This window comes from Acinonyx jubatus, chromosome E1 (assembly GCF_027475565.1).
Source record: "Acinonyx jubatus isolate Ajub_Pintada_27869175 chromosome E1, VMU_Ajub_asm_v1.0, whole genome shotgun sequence".
NCBI classification, from domain to species: Eukaryota; Metazoa; Chordata; class Mammalia; order Carnivora; family Felidae; genus Acinonyx; species Acinonyx jubatus.
Genome location: NC_069397.1, coordinates 6464132 through 6480165, shown reverse-complemented (window position 1 = coordinate 6480165; position 16034 = coordinate 6464132). Strand labels below are relative to the sequence as shown.

At 45.1% G+C, this 16034-nt stretch overlaps 1 protein-coding gene across 5 annotated transcripts in view; it reads right to left on the bottom strand.

Moving 5' to 3' along the window:
* MYOCD (myocardin) overlaps positions 1 to 14371 on the bottom strand; it is a 111824-nt gene extending 97453 nt beyond the window's left edge. For 3 of the 5 annotated variants that reach the window (XM_053211493.1, XM_027047241.2, XM_027047237.2), the window contains exon 1: positions 13910 to 14370. Coding sequence is in view for 2 of the 5 variants with exons in the window: in XM_027047237.2 (XP_026903038.1) it covers positions 13910 to 13964 (55 nt within the window). In the remaining 3 variants the exon portion in view is untranslated. Of the gene's footprint in view, positions 1 to 13909 lie in introns of all 5 variants that reach the window. The other 2 variants (XM_027047239.2, XM_053211494.1) reach the window with 2 other exon arrangements.
* Positions 14372 to 16034: the final 1663 nt, after the last annotated feature.

The window sequence follows — 16034 nt, the reverse complement described above, 5'->3', positions numbered from 1 at the left end:
CTTCAGAAACACCTAAAGACCCAAGCTGGACAACAATCACCCCTCTCTGGAGAGTGAAACAAACAAGAAAGCCTTCCCTAAGAATTTTCTGGAAAGGGAGAGAATACGTGATATTAGGTATACAGAGCACTTTATAGAATACCGTGTAAATTCTATAATAATACTTCATTACTTTTTTAAGGTTTATCTATTTATTTTGAGAGAGAGAGAGGGAGAGAGCACACAGGAGGGGCAGAGAGAGAGGGAGAGAGAGGCTCCCAAGCAGGCTCTGTACTGACAGCACAGAGCCCAATGTGGGGCTCAATCTCATGGACTGTGAGATCATGACCTGAGCCGAAATCAAGAGTCAGAGGCTTAACCGACTGAGCCACCCAGGCGCCCCTATTGGTGGGAATTTATTATGAACTTGAACACCCCCCTCCTCCCGCCCCCATCAGGTTCTCAGCCACCTCTGCATCTAGGTGTGCCTCAGAGAAGGTCTCTCTGACCTCCACTATGCCATGACTTAAACAAAAAACACTCACTTAGCGGCTTATTACCAGAGTCATTCCCGAGTATTATAGATGGCACAAGACACACTGAATAATCAAAATAAAGAATATGGGAACATAAAAATAAAAATTCAACATTACTCACAGCCTCACCACCCAGAAATAATTACCTTGGTGATGGATTTTTCTAGGCTTTTGTTCTCTATGCATACGCCTTAAACGCTTTTCAGCGTGTCTTGCTGTGTTTGGATTCCTAACTCATGGAGCTTAAAATATTTCGACTTTTAAATATATATTTTTCAAAGTGCCTGTGGGTCAAGATGAGTCTAGTATCTTAAACTTCTTGACATTTCGAGTGTTGGGGTCAGGCACTAAATTTAAAATTATCTTCTAATATTCTAGATCGTGTCAGAGGCTTAAAATATATAGCCGATTTAACTTTGGTACTCAAACCCTACAAATCCTGATTTGAATTTTTGTCTATTCAGTTAGACTTACAGAAATGTGTTCTCTTCCACTACTAGGATAATGTGGTCAATTTCTCTTTATACTTTGGCTTATTTAAAAATTTTATAGATACCGATACATTCTTATTTTAAAGGGTTCAAATGGCGTGTGTGTGTATACACAAAAGATAAGGTGTTGCTCTCCTCCTACCCCTGGATATCACTGTGAAACAGTGTGACTTCTATTCCTGGAGATTCTCTTCTGTGTGTTTACATCTAAATATTTTTAAAAATAAAAATGCAGAGGCGCCTGGGTGGCTCAGTCGGTTAAGTGTCCAACTTTGGTTCAGGTCACGACCTCACAGTTTGTGGGTTCGAGCCCTGTGTTGGGCTCTGTGTTGACAGCATAGGGCCTGCTTGGATTTTCTGTCTCCCCCTCTCTCTGCGCCTCCCTGCTCATGCTTTCTCTTTCAAAAATAAACATTAAAAAAATAAAATAAAAATGCAAATATATTGCCTGATTGTTTCATAATCTGTTTTTAAAAACTAATTGAGAGATCTTTTCATGTCGGTTCGTACAGAATTTTATCACTTATTTTTTTCTTTGCATTGTATTTCATTGTGTGAGCGTACCATAATTAAATTAACCATGTCACTAACTGATGGATGTTTACACTGTTTCCATCCTTTTTGGCATTATAAACTATAATGTGATGTGATGAGAATCCCTGCACATGCAAGCATCTCTTTAGATTACATGCCTTAATCTTGGTTGAATGGTAAGCTCATTTAAAACGTAACAGAAAATGTCAAATTGTTGTTTTTCTTTAATTTTTTTTTTAATTTTACTTCTGAGAGAGAGAGAGAGACAGAGCATGAGCAGGAGAGGGGCAGAGAGAGAGGGAGACACAGAATCCGAAGCAGGCTCCAGGCTCCGAGCTGTCAGCACAGAGCCCGACACGGGGCTCGTACTCACAGACCGCGAGATCACAACCTGAGTCGAAGTCGGATGCTCAACCGACTGAGCCACCCAGGCGCCCCAGAAAATGTCAAATTGTATCCCATAAGGCTTTCGGATGTGCTAAGCCTTCGGATGTCTATTTCTCCATACTTGCTAAATACTTGATGCTACCAATATTTTAAATTTTTACAAATCTGATGTTTTTAAAAAATGCTGTCTTTCAATCTGAATATTCTTGAATGTGGTTTCAGTATATTCCATGTGCTTTTTGACTGTTTTTTGCCTTTGAATTATCTTTCTCTTTAGGTTGTGGGCTATTAATCCTATTGTTTATACAAGTCCCTTTAATAAGTTTGTCTGAATACACATTTCAAGTGTTTTCTTTCAATCTACTGTTTCGATTTTTAAATTTCTTTTGCTGTTTTTTTCCCCCATGTAGCTTCTGAAACTTTTTAAGTGGCCAAATACATCAATTTTTATTTCTTCTCAGGCTTCGGCAACATGCTGGGGAGGGCGTATCTTATTCCAAGATTATAAAATTGTTTTCTTCTAACATTTTATAGATTTCCTTAGCTCTTTGATCCATATGGAATTGTTTAAAAGATTCATTACAAAATAGCTGAAATCATTTACTTCTGAAAGGACAATTTTCCCAACAAACCTTTATTGTATTGCTGATTTGAGAGCAGCCATTATCACAGATTAATAGAGTTTAAATTCATAGACACATAAATGTCTATGTGTGTGTGTACAACAGACACAATTCTGATCCACTGATAATGTGTTTTACTTCTAATTCTAATTACTACATAGGTATTTTTTTCCAGCTTTATTGAGGTATAATTGACATAATTCTAAGGTAAGAGTGCACAACATGATGGTCTGATATGCATACAGGCTTTTGAAGGATACCCACCACTGAGTTAATTAACATGGCTCTGACCTCACATATTTACCTTAGTTTGTTTGTTTCTTTGGTGAGGAGACTTAAGTTCCAGGCTCTTGGCAAACCAATTATACATACAGTGTTACCAACTACAGTCACCATGTTATATACATTAGATCCACAGACCTTATTCGTCTTATAACGAAAGTCTGTATCCTTTTACCAACCTGTCTTTATTTCTCCCACCCTCCAGCACCTGCCGAACACCATTCTACTCTCTGGTACTAGAGATTTCTTTTATTGTTTTGGGTCTTAGGGCAACTCTATTCTTGTTGTTGGTTTTCAAAAATTCCTTGTATTTTTGTTCTCAAATGGAGATTGAAATAGTCAGCTTTCATTAAAAGTCCTAAAATTCTTGGGGCACCTGGGTGGCTCAGTTGGTTAAGCGTCCAATTCTTGGTTTCGGTTCAGGTCATGATCTCATGGTTTTGTGAGATCGAGCCCCACATTGGGCTCTGCACTGACAGTGTGGAGCCTGCTTGGGATTCTCTCCACCCACCTCCCCTCTCTCTCTCTGCCCCTCCCCTACTCTCACTGTCTGTATCTCTCTCAAAAATAAATAAACTTAAAAAAAAGTCCTAAAATTCTGGGAGGATGGCATGTATAATGTATGGATTAACTCATACTAGAAACAAGTCTGTTGATAAATCACTGTTTAGGAAATCAAGGACAATAATGGTAACTGGGTATATGCCTGGAGTTGTAGTCAAGAAAGAAGCATATTAAATCTACTTGGCCAAGTAGGTGTGTATGTTGGAGCAGGGGAGGAGTGGGGGAATGGGGGGCGGGAGGAGGGAGTTCTAGGTTCTAATAGCAATGGTCATCTTGACACAGTGGAACCAAGGGCATCAGATGTGGCCTCCACCATTTACTGGTTACATTACTCTGACCAAGTTGCTTAATATCTTTGAGACTTGGCTTCTTCATCTATAAAATGAGATGGACAATCATACGTGTCCCATAGCATTCTGTAAGGATTAAATGAGATCTTACAAGTGCCACAGATAACAGGTTCTCATTAACTCCTAGTCCTCTTTGCTTGTCCTTTGATGAGATATCAGTCATATTTGGTAACAGGTGGTCCCCCAAAGAGCCACACAGAAGTTTCCAAAGGTATCTGGTAACTATGACTCCTTTTCCTTTTTATTCTTGACCGAGAAGGTGTGAAAAGCTGATAGAACACCAGTTGCCACTAAGTACCCAAGACAACTCTGAGCTAGTTCTGTTACAGGGGCAAGCATTCATTTCCAAATGAAAATCAGACTAGGGTTAAGCTTTGTACATAGTAAGTGCTCCAGAAATATCAGCTACCGCAGTGGATCATAAAGATTCATAACCATTATTCCTACACTTGGATAGTTACTCTAAACAATGAGTATCCTATAAAATAACCCTGGGGAATAAAAAGGCTATGTGCATTAAGATTTTCATAGTAGTGTTATTTACAACATAAAAACTATAACTGGCTTCATTTTCCAACACAAGTGGAAAAGGCTTAGCAAAGTACTCTATACTCACTTGATGGACTTCGATACAGTCTCCAAACCAAGAATGTGATGCTACGTAGCAGCTTGGAAAACGACTTATGACATCATGCTGACTGATAAAATGGCTGAATATAAACTTATGTATACACTTTGACTGTAACTTTATAAAAATATTCACCCATGGCAGCAAGGACAGGAAGGAAACACAAAACGATAAAAACTTTTAAAGTCCTGAGGAGATCATTGTTCAAGTAACGTTGAATAGCATCTTCTAGATTTGACCTGTGTGGAGCTTTATTGCCCTGTCTGGAGCTTGAGTACCAACAAAGCTCTCCCGTGGAACTCTACGCCTCTCAGAGAAACCAGCCGAACCAGTCTTGAGGAGGACCAAGTTGAATGACTTCTGGAAGGAAGAGTGTTTGGGGAAACAGGAAGGACAGAAAGCTATAGGGCACTTTCCAATCCCTTCACCTTATCTGTGAAAGGAACATACTCCCTGGGGCTACCTGTCTGCATTTCATAAGAACTGATGCCTCTGCACCACTTAAGAGATGGAGAAGAGAAATGCAGGTTGAGGGCAGAAAAGTCATTCAGATGGCAGATGGAACTGGGTGCCTGACAAGACAGACTACCTATCTGACTGCTTGTAGAGCCACTCTTTATTGCTATACAGACCGAGCTGTGGCTAAGCTCCTAGACGTGAGGGAAGCCATTAAATACACTTTACAATGTTACAGTAGCTGAAGTCAGTCCTTGTACCACCAGAATTCTACTGCTTCTTGGGCTAATCTAAGGTGGCTGAATACAGCAAACGTCAATTGGCGTAATTAAAGTAAGAGAAGCATGTGCTCCCATAGGCCCTACGGGGAAATGGAAGACTTCATCTTCCTTCCACCAACAGGAGAAAAATAATTCTTCTTTCAATGGCTCTAGAGGGCACTTTGCTGTGCCAGGCAAATATAACCACAAGCAAACAAGCCATATATATACATATATATATATATATATATATATATATATAATAGATATACATATATATTATATATATAATACATACAATAAATAATATAATATATACATATAATATATAATATATAACATATATACATATATAAAATATATATAAATATATAAATATATAAACATTTATATCAATATAATTATTTATATGTTTTATAGTTATATATTTATAATATAATAATATATTAATATATAACTATAAATATATGAATATTTATATATTCATATATAAATATATTTACACATTTACATGTATTTATATATACTTATTATTTGCACATACATATACATATATGTATATACACACACACACAGACACACACACAAATATGTCAGGAATCAGCCTTATTTATTTTAAATATCCGGGAGTAAATGATACATTTTAACAGCATTTAGAGACCCTCATATTTTATCTAGGAATAAGATCTAAAACTGGTTAAGCAAAGTTCGACTTACTAGTTATTCTGGATTATATCAGAATAGAGGTTAGTGCAAATCACTCATTAAAAACAATCGCTACCTTGCTTATAAAGTAGAAAGCCTAAGTGCTAAAATAGCAAGGCTGTAAAACTATTATTTGGCTAATAGTTATTGGTTTTTTTTGTTGTTTTTAAAGATCCTATTTATGTCCATCAAATGCTTTTCAACCCTGGGGTTAAGCACTTTGGCGTCTTCTCGTACACTCCAATCTAATTCGACTAGATTAGAATCCATGTGATCTGGGTCAGTCCAACTTCACACAATCTTACTGGCTGTGCCTGTCACATGCTACAGCAGGTGAAAGATGAGGGCTATTCTTTCTGGTCTTGAAAAACTTAATTTTTTTAAAGGACCCCAGGTGCACTAAATTGGACTAGTTACAACCCTTGATTCATGTTACCTTGTCACAGTCATCATTCATCCCTGAATGAACAAGTTTAATTAATTTGCTTAATAATAAACATCCCCCCCCACACACACACCTAAGAATACCACCAGCAACTTTTTCCTTACTTTAGGCTACACCGTATCTCCTCACCTGGCCCACTCCAGAGATAACTACTTTTTCTGAATTTCGTATTTTACAGGCTCTTATCCCCTTGCTGTTCCAGGCTTTCTAAAGTTTATTTTGAGAGAGAGACAGATAGAGGCAGGGACGGGCGGGAAGAGAGGGACAGAGAGAGACTCCAAGCAGGTTCCTCACTGCCAGCGCAGAGCCTGATGAGGGGCTCAAACCCACAAACGGTGAGACCATGACCTGAGCTGAAATCAAGGGTCCGCCTCTCAACCGACTGAGCCACGGAGGCACCCCCGCCTTGTTCTAGTTTTAAAACACACGCACATATGCCTACAAATATATCAAAACATAGACAGCCTACTTGTATTGCTTTCAAATAGTGTTTGGGGGGAAGAATAAAATGTCTTTGTAACAAATATTTCATGGGGCCCTCTATGCGGTTCACTGTTCTAACACTGCCACCAAATAAAGCAGTGAAAACAAGCTAACAAAAATGCTGGCCTCCGCAGACAAATAACAACTTCCATTCAGGAATTAAAATTCACCCTTATTTTTTTTAATGTTTTTTTGAGACAGAGAGAGAGAGTGAGTGAGTGGGGGGAGGACAGAGAGAGGGGGAGACGGAGAATCCCAGTCAGGCTTCTCAGCTATCAGTGCAGAGCCCGACGTGGCGCTCGAACCCACGGACCGTGAGATCCTGACCTGAGCCGTAACCAAGGCATCCCTAAAATGCACCCGTTTTTAAAGGGTCAGCTCACTGTGTTCTCATGGAGACTTGTTGCTGCTCTAATATTCCATGTGAAGACAGGGAATGTTTCTTTCCTGCTCCCCCAACTGTATACCCAGCTCCTAGCTTCCTGTAACTTGCTTCCTTCCATTGCAAGGGAAACAGAGAAGAAACAGGTGTCGAATGAACGAATGAACAAATACAGAACTCACACACAGCATTTTCCAGGTTGCCTGTGAGCTCCTGGAGGACAGGGTTATAATCCTACTGAGGATATCCCTGGGTCAGGGACACTGATGACTGATACCAGTAAAAAAAAAAAAAACCAAGACATGTGAGGACTGGTAAGGATGTGAGCAAGCAGCCAGAAGGAAAACCATCGGACTGCACACCTGGGTGGGTGGGAAGGGCCTGCCAGTAACCTACATACAGAGATTCACTCCATTAAATAAATCACTGTTGAAAACCGTGAGCTTCTCTGTGCAGGGCGGAATTTTCCACAATGTGTTTATCCAGCAAAAACTGCCCCATGGGATACTGTGTGGATGAAGGTGAAATACATTTGAGAGTCACTGCCTTTTAAAAGTTCATAATATACAGGCCCGCCTACGTGGCTCAGTTGGTGAAGCATCCGACTCTCGATTTCGACTCGGGTCATGATCTCATAGTTCAGGAGATCGAGCTCCATGTTGGGTTTTGCACAGACCATGTGGGATCTCCTTGGGTTCTCCCCCTTCCTCTCTCTCTCTCAAAATTCATGAATAAACTTAAAAAAAAAAAAGAGTTCATAATATACATTAGAACTAGTAAAGTCTTCGAGAAATCCTGCAGTTAAAGATCCAATCTAATTTTCAGGATATTCTGCTTCCCTCTTGCTAAAAATGTCCTGCTACACAAATGTTTAACGTCCTGTGGAACTAGTCTTCTGTGGACCACCCTGGGGAAAACACTGGGATTGTGGCTAATAATCCATATTAAGGGGAAAGTTCTGTAGAAGAAAATCTGCAGGACAGAGGGACTGCAAAGTTGAGGAAAGTGACGTCATAGGCAAAATAATATGTCCCCTGCAAAGATGTCCACGTCTTAGTCCCAGGGACCTGTGAATATGTTGCTTTACATGGTCCTATGGGCCACAGTGTGTCCCATAACCCTCTCCAAATTCATATATTGAAGCCCTAACCCCCAATGTGATGGTATTTCCTTTGGGAAATACTTAGGTTTAGATGAGGTCATGAGGGTAGGGCCCTCCATGATGGGCTTAGTGCCCTTGTGACAAGAGAACCAGAGAGTTCATCCACTCACCCCCATTTCTGTTCTTTTTCCTTTTTTCTTTTCCATGTGAAGACATAATGAGAAGGCAAGCCAAGAGGAGACCTCTCACCAGACACGGACCATGATGGCACCCTCAGACCTCCAGCCTCCAGAGCCGTGAAAAAATAAATTTCTGTTGTGTAAGCCTCCAGTCTATGACACTGCTGTGATACCAGCCATGCTAATAAGACACAGGACACTGGGGATATTAAGGCTGTAGATGCAATTTAGGTTGCTAATCAGATGACCATAAAATAGGGAGATTATCCTGAATGCGCCCAATGGAATGGCATGTGGGAGGCAGAAGCAGAAGGGAGTCAGAGAGAGAGTTGAAGGTGCTAGACTATTGCTTCTAAAGATGGCTTCTAGAAGGGGCCATGACCTATGGGGTGCAGGTGCTTCTAGAATCTAGAAAGGCCAAGGAAACAGATTCTCCTTTAGAGAGAGCCCTATTAATAACACTTGGATGTTAGCCCAGTGAGACCCTTCCCTGACTTCTGACTTCCATAACTATAAGATAACAGATCTGCATTGTTTTAAGGCACTAATGTTGTGGGAATTTGCTTCAACAGCCATAGGAGGCAAACACTGCTGCTGAGAAAGGAATCAGTGGCTGTCAGCAAAGACACAGGAAGTTCACATAGAAACGGATTGCATGGACACTGGCGTGAGCATGAGAATTAGCCCTTATCTTCCTCCTCATCTCATTATATCTGGTAGAAATTCCTGGAAGATCTTGACAGAGCAAGTTTTCCCAAATTTTAAAAGTGATCCATTGGTCATTTCCATGGCACGATGGGTGTGGGGGGGTGGGGGCGCCTGGGTAGCTCAGTTGGTTAAGTGTCCAAATTCGGCTCAGGTCATGATCTAGCAGTTCACAAATTTGAGGCCCCCCCCACCCCCCATCGGGCTCTGTGCTGACAGCTCGGAGCCCGGAGCCTGCTTCGGATTCTGTGTCTCCCCCTCTCTCTGCCCCTCCCCCACTCACGCTCTGTCTCTCTCAAAATATAATAAACACAATAATTTTTTAAAAAATTTTAAAAATTAGCAAGATGCAATTAAGGAATCGTTAAGATATTTGTGCTCGTGTAAAAGCACACAAAAACATGGTCTTCAGTGAGATACTGAAAAGGAAGACAGAGCACACAAAGCGATCGAAATGATGGTCTTAGAAGACCGTGTTCATCATGAAGACGACAGGTGTGAATTATTTATTTATCCGCTCAAGAAACAGCTGTCGAACATCTCTCGTCTGTCTGTGTTCTCATGTAGACACATCCGCTCAAAAACGTCATGGTAATGCTTTTATGAAGCTTATGGGCTTCCAATGTTACAAAAACACTCAGGGCTTGGGAAAAAAAAAATATATATATATATATATCTCAAATCTTAGGGCTGAAAGCTAATGCAGATGCAACCAGTCAAAAATCCTCTTTTGTGGATGACGAAAATGAAGTTTAAAAAGGTCAATTATATATATACATATATATGTATACATATATATTTATATGTGTATATATACAAATTTATACACATATATAAGTTATATATACCATAATATGCAATTAGGCACTTCCCTAGGTTAAATTATTTCTTCTAGGCTACAAAACTAATTAATGATGAAGGCGGGACCAGAGCCTGATGAGCGTCTCTTGAGCTCATGGCGTGGTGTCCAATATGGTAAACACCTTCAGGGCCAACATCTTCATTCAATTTCCTCGATTCATAGGAGAGAGATTCTAGGGATGGGAAGGATCTAGCCAAAAGTGTGAATCCGTTGTCCTTTAAGGTGATCTAAAGGATGACCGTGGTGTCCTGGTGAGGGGTGCACTGCGTTTTCCAGAAGGACAGCAGCCAAGGATGACAAGACTTGGACTGCAGACCCGGGATGCCTGTGCCTGGACGCCGCTCAGGTTGAAGGCAGGGTTGCCAGATGAAATACAGAATGCCTGGCTCGATCTGCATTTCAGGTAACAGTATGCCCCTTGTTTTGCAATCTGCTAGAAAGCTAAGCATTGTTTATCTGAAATTCAAATTTAACTGGGCATCCTGTATTCTTATTTATTAAACCTGCCCTAAATTTGTAGGGGAAGGAGTCAAGATCATGGTGGATACTGGAGTCTGCCTTGGCATGGACTGTTTTGAGTTGGAAGAGGAGAAAAAAAAAAGCAAAAGAAATGTAGTTCTTTTTGAAGGGGGATCCATAAATGGACCACTCTTTTTTTAGTTTAACATTTATTCATTTTTGAGAGAGAGAGAGAAAGAGCGTGAGCAAGGGAGGGGCAGAGAGAGCGAGAGGGAGAGACACAGAATCCGAAGCAGGCTCCAGGCTCTGAGCTGTCAGCACAGAGCCCGTCGCGGGGCTTGAACTCACCAACTGCGAGATCACGACCTGAGCCGAGAAGTCGGCCACTTAACCGACGGAGCCACCCAGGCACGCAGACCTCTCTCCTTTTGATCCTTTGTGCGTGGTGTGTGTATGTGTGCACGTGAGCATACACACATACGCAGGAGTCCTCGGCTTTTGTTGACACAAAAACTCCGGTGTGAAAGAAAACCACTGACAGTGATCCTGATTACAGATGTTGACCAAACAACACTGAGAATGTTTTAGAGGGTAAAAACGTGACCGGTCTGAAAGTACTACTACCTACTGTGGTTATAGAAACGGTCTACCATTTACGTCCAACAGCTACACAGCCCAATCGCAATTTTGCTTGTTCCCAGTCTTTGTGTGGTTTACACAGAACCCTAAAATGTGAGGAGAGGGTCTGTGCGATCACCTCGTCCAACTTGGACATTTACGGATTAAGTTACGGAGACTCAAGGCAAGTCACCGACCCAGGATGGCGCTCTGTAATAACAGGACAGTATTTGTTGAGGGCTTAACCAAATACCAGGCATTTAAAAAATGATCTGCTTCTATTATCACATTGAATCCTGACTCCAATCCTGTCATCATCCTTATCGTTCAGATGAAGCAAATTGAGGCGGAGAGAATTATGCAATGTACCTAAGGTCAAGGTTATACCACTGGAAAGTAGAAACGGCCTGCTAAAAACCCAGCTAGTTTGGCTCCAGACCAATCTCTGGTGGAGTCAGTGAGTGTGTAGTTCACACACTCAACCACGAGACCCCTCGTCCTCTCAAATACGATGAGTTTGTATCATTAAATATGTTAATACATGTAAAAACGTCCTAGTTTCCTGCTGTGGTAAGGGTGATTTTGTACTTAATAACGAGGTGACTCCAACGAAGTTGGCTGCACACACGTCCGTTTCAGAGTCAAAAACAGTGACCTGTTTACTTATAAACAGCCCCACGACCCTTGCTGTGATCAGAGAACAGCGTCTTGCTGTGATCAGAGAACAATCTAGCTGCATTTCTTCCTTGAAATAGTTTTCATTCAATACGTATCACCGCCGTCTACCCTCCAAGCAAACCTGAGGAGCTCATGAAACAAGAAAAAAAAAAGCACACCGAGAAAACGCACAGGAGAGAAATCAAAACAGAGAAGAGGCCACCCTGTCCATCGCCGGCTACAAAATAAACCCAGTTCTCTTGGGAAGCGCACCCTGCCTACCAGACATCTGAGGGGGGGAGCCACGACCGTCATTATATCCAGGAAGAATAATCATGGTCTGCAACACCTCATTCACTTAGTTTCACATGCTGCTCGTTTTTCTTCTCCGTCTTTCAGGGGCTTATCAACCCCTTGCACCTTCGAGGACCAAACCCGCTTTGTCCATTTCCAGACCCCAGGTTTGCTATGCCCCATATCTGCATTGGTATCATGTTCTCCTCAAGCTACCCTTCCGGTGACACAAAAGCCAAAGCTTTAAAACAAAAGAAAAGGAAAGAAAAGAAAAAGAAAGGAAGGAAAAAGAGAAAGGGAGGTGGGGACTGGAGTCCTCAGAAGCTCCAGGATCTACCTGGGAAACGCCAGGACTCCACTGAGCCACTAAAACAGGAATTAGGCGCCTGGCTCACATGGTCTTCCCTCTCGTCTGCACTTTCACCCCTAGGAAGGGTTCCTTGGCGAGTTCCCTAAGTCCCTTTTGCAATTCTACCATCACGTACTTCAACTCCTTTTAGAGACAAACCAGCCCCTCCCCTGCCCACCCCCCACCGCAACGCGAAATTGGGAAGGGCGCAGGCATCTGAAATCATGAGCTTAACAGCTTCTTGCAAAAACAAAGCTGCATACTCTCTTTTTCAGAAAGGTGGCGGTGTTGCCTTGCGGTTTTGACCGAATCACCGAGCAGTGGCCAGGTCCAGCGGATTAGCAGACCAACCAGCGCACCTCGCCAGGGAAGGGAGACGAGGGCCTTAATCCACCGAGGGACCCGGCGCCTGCCAGAGCCCGGAGCATCAGGGTACTGAGGCTTGTGGCCACACAAGCTCTCGAGCGGTCCTGTCCCTTTGGCAGTTACACAGCCATTTACAAAAACCTCCTGTGGGGCCCCCAGGCCTCTAATGGCCGGGAGGGTCTAAGGGAGTCACAGATGACCCTTCACTTTCCCCCACCCCCTGCTTCTCATCTTCCAAACATGAATCCCAGGTGAAGCACCGAGTGGCCCCATTTGGAAAAGCTGTGGAAAACTTAGCCGACTACAGCAACATGCTAACACCTGTTACCCGGAGTGTTGGCTTAGGAGCGCTCATTAAGGAATCCACCTTCTAAGCGGGAACTCTGCCCTGCGTGGGGTGGTTTATTACCACTTTTATAAAACCGAGATTCCACATCGTGCTGCGCGGACACCCACACGTCGATACCTTCCATGGGAACCCAAACCAACCCTTCAAGGCCAGTGGCTAGACTTCCCGGCTGTCCCTTCCACTCACCGTCACTCGGCGTCCTTTGAAAAGTTTCTCTGTGCGCTGCTAACACGGAAATTTGGGGGGGGGGGGGGCGGAATTCTCCATTTATAAATATCGGATGGTTTGGGGAAAAAAGTATTTGTGGCACTGGACCTTTTTTTTCCCCCCTACAGTGATGTCATCTCAAATACTTGGTGTGCTCCAAATTTGCTATTTTTACTTCCCCCAAGTGACTTTTTTTGGGAAATACATTTGTTTGGATTAGCTACATTTTCAGTGACCCGGTGTCTATTAATACACAGAATCAGGTTCATCTCCTCAGCAATTACAACTGATATTATGCGGCGCTCACGCTTGGGAGCCCTTATTTGTTCATCTCCAAAGTTGTTCCTTTCAGATGGACCCCTCCAAAGGTTCTGCTCACGGATACAGAAAAGATAAACACAGAATTGGCCTTTTCACAAACAAAAATCACACCCAACAACTCAAAGCATTTAAAACGGAAGACCTTAAAGTTCCCCCTCCCCTCCCCCAAACTCCAAAGTCAAATAAAAGTTTCCAGTTTCAAAAATGTGCCTGGGGTGGGTGGGACAGAGTGAGAGTGGCCACGGCGGGCTTCGAAACACTGGATGGAAAGCGGTCTAGACGTGGGAGCTGCCGGAGAGGAAAGGCAATAAGGAACGCTAAACGCTTTAGCCCTACCTGATCTGAATTTGCTCCTAATCAGCAAGGAATGCTCAGACCCCAGGAGCGTCATGTTGAGTGTCCACGAGCCGCTGGTCCCTCTGCCAGACGCCCCCTGTTTTCCACCAGGAACGGGCTCCCGGAGCCCAACGGAGCGCAGCTAACAACCCAGAATTCATCCACCTCTCCGGGAGCGCCCCTGGGCAGGAGGACAGTGGCAGCCAGCGGCCGAGAGCGGTGTCCCCGGAAGGCTGGCGGCTCCCCCCTCGCCGCGCGGGGCTAACTGCCTCTGAGCCGGCGGGACCCTCCTCCTCCACCGAGTCCGGCCGGGAGCGGCGGCATCCCAGGCGTGCCCCGCTGATGTCATAGGCTGACAGCGATCGCGGAGTATCGCCACCACGCCTTTATGAAGGGCCCAAGTTTGCCATCTGATACTTTTTTACTACTGACAGCGGCTCGGCCAATCAGGCGCGGCGAGCGGGACCGGCGGCCGCCGGGGGAGCCGCGGGCGCGCGGGGTCCGGGCCGGCGGCGGGTGGGCGGCGCATGGAAGGGGGGCGGCGCGCTGGGGTAGGGGCACGCGGGGTCCCGGCAGGCGGCGGGTGGACGGCGCGCAGGGGGAGGGACGCAGGGGCGCGCGGGGTCAAGACAGGCGGCGGGTGGACGGCGCGCAGGGGCAGGGGCGCATGGGGTCGAGACGGGCGGCGGACAAGGGCAGGGGCGAAGGGGCCCAGGCAGGCGGCGGGTGGGCGGAGCGCAGGGGCTAGGGGGGTGGTGCGCAGAGGCAGGGGCGCAGGAACCGAAACAGGCGGTGGGTGGGCGGCGCGCAGGGTCAAGGGCGCAGGGGCGCACGGGGTCCGGGCTGGCGGCGGGTGGGCGGCGCGCAGGGGCAAGGGGGTGGCGCGCTGAGGCAGGGGTGCAGGGGCGCGCGGGGTGGGTGCGAGTCCCCGGCGGGAAGGAGGCGCCCGCGCGCCTGGAGCCCTGCAGGCTCGGGCGCATCACGCTCCCACGTTCTGCGCCGCAAAGACGAGCGTCCACGGAGAGAGTGGAAAGCCTTTAATTTCCCCGGGATATGCGCTTTCGGGGCCAGCCTGATCCGGTGGATGCGCACATCCAGCCCCGGGACTCAAGACCCTTCGTCTGGGGGTCGGGGGAGGAGACACAAGGGTTGGCTGAATACCCTTTGGGGCCCCAGTAGGGCGGGACTCAAGGAGGGATCCCCCTCAGGAGCCGTGGTTCGACTTTAGCTTGAAAAGGCTCAAGGCTTTTCCTATGAATGAGTCCCTCCTCAGCGGGGAAATCCATTCCGGACCCCAAACGGAGTTATTGGACATCTAGAATGCGCCAGGCGTTAGATGCTCTACGTGATCTGCATTTGCTCCTAATCAGCAGAGAAGGCTCATCGAGAAGTAACACGAAAGCCCTGCCCTCAAGAAGTTTGTTTAGTAGGTGGTGGCGTGGAAAATAAAAACCAAGCTGTGTTTATATACCTAACCTTGGGTTGGATTTATTCACAGCCTTACGTCCGTGTGGGCCCCACGCCTCCTCTATCACATACGTAACTGCTTTTGGCTCAGGAGAACTCAACCCTTAAAAGGTCACAGGGTGACAGGTGGCTCCTGGGACACCTTCTAGTGCCTTGAACTCAGACCTCTGCGGGAATTCTCTGATCCTTGCCATCATTGGATCTGACCAGTCTTTTGTGTCAATCAGTCTTCTTGAGACAGGCCGTTCAATTCCTGCGTCAGAAAGGACGCAGCGCAATCCCACTCGTGTTCCCATTGGGAATGGTGTCCCGGCCACGGAGGGCTGTTGACAGGCCGAGGGGATGCCCAAGAGGATCTTGGCTGTGTCACATTTCCAGAGTGTGTCACTTTCCTAGGCCTGCAGAAATGAGTTACCTCGAGTTTAGGGGATCCAGAGGACCCAAGTTTATTACCTCGCCGTGCTGGAGGGCAGAAGCTGGAGACGGGTTCTCAGGGGCTAGAAGCCAGTATTAACAGGTATTATCAGTATCCCCCTCTGGAGGATCCAGGAGAAACTGTTTCTGAGTCCGGTTCCGGATTCTAGAGGCCATCCGTGTTCTTCTGCTCACGGCCCCCTCCTCTCCTCTCCAGAACCATTGGTGGTGGGGGCAAGCTCTG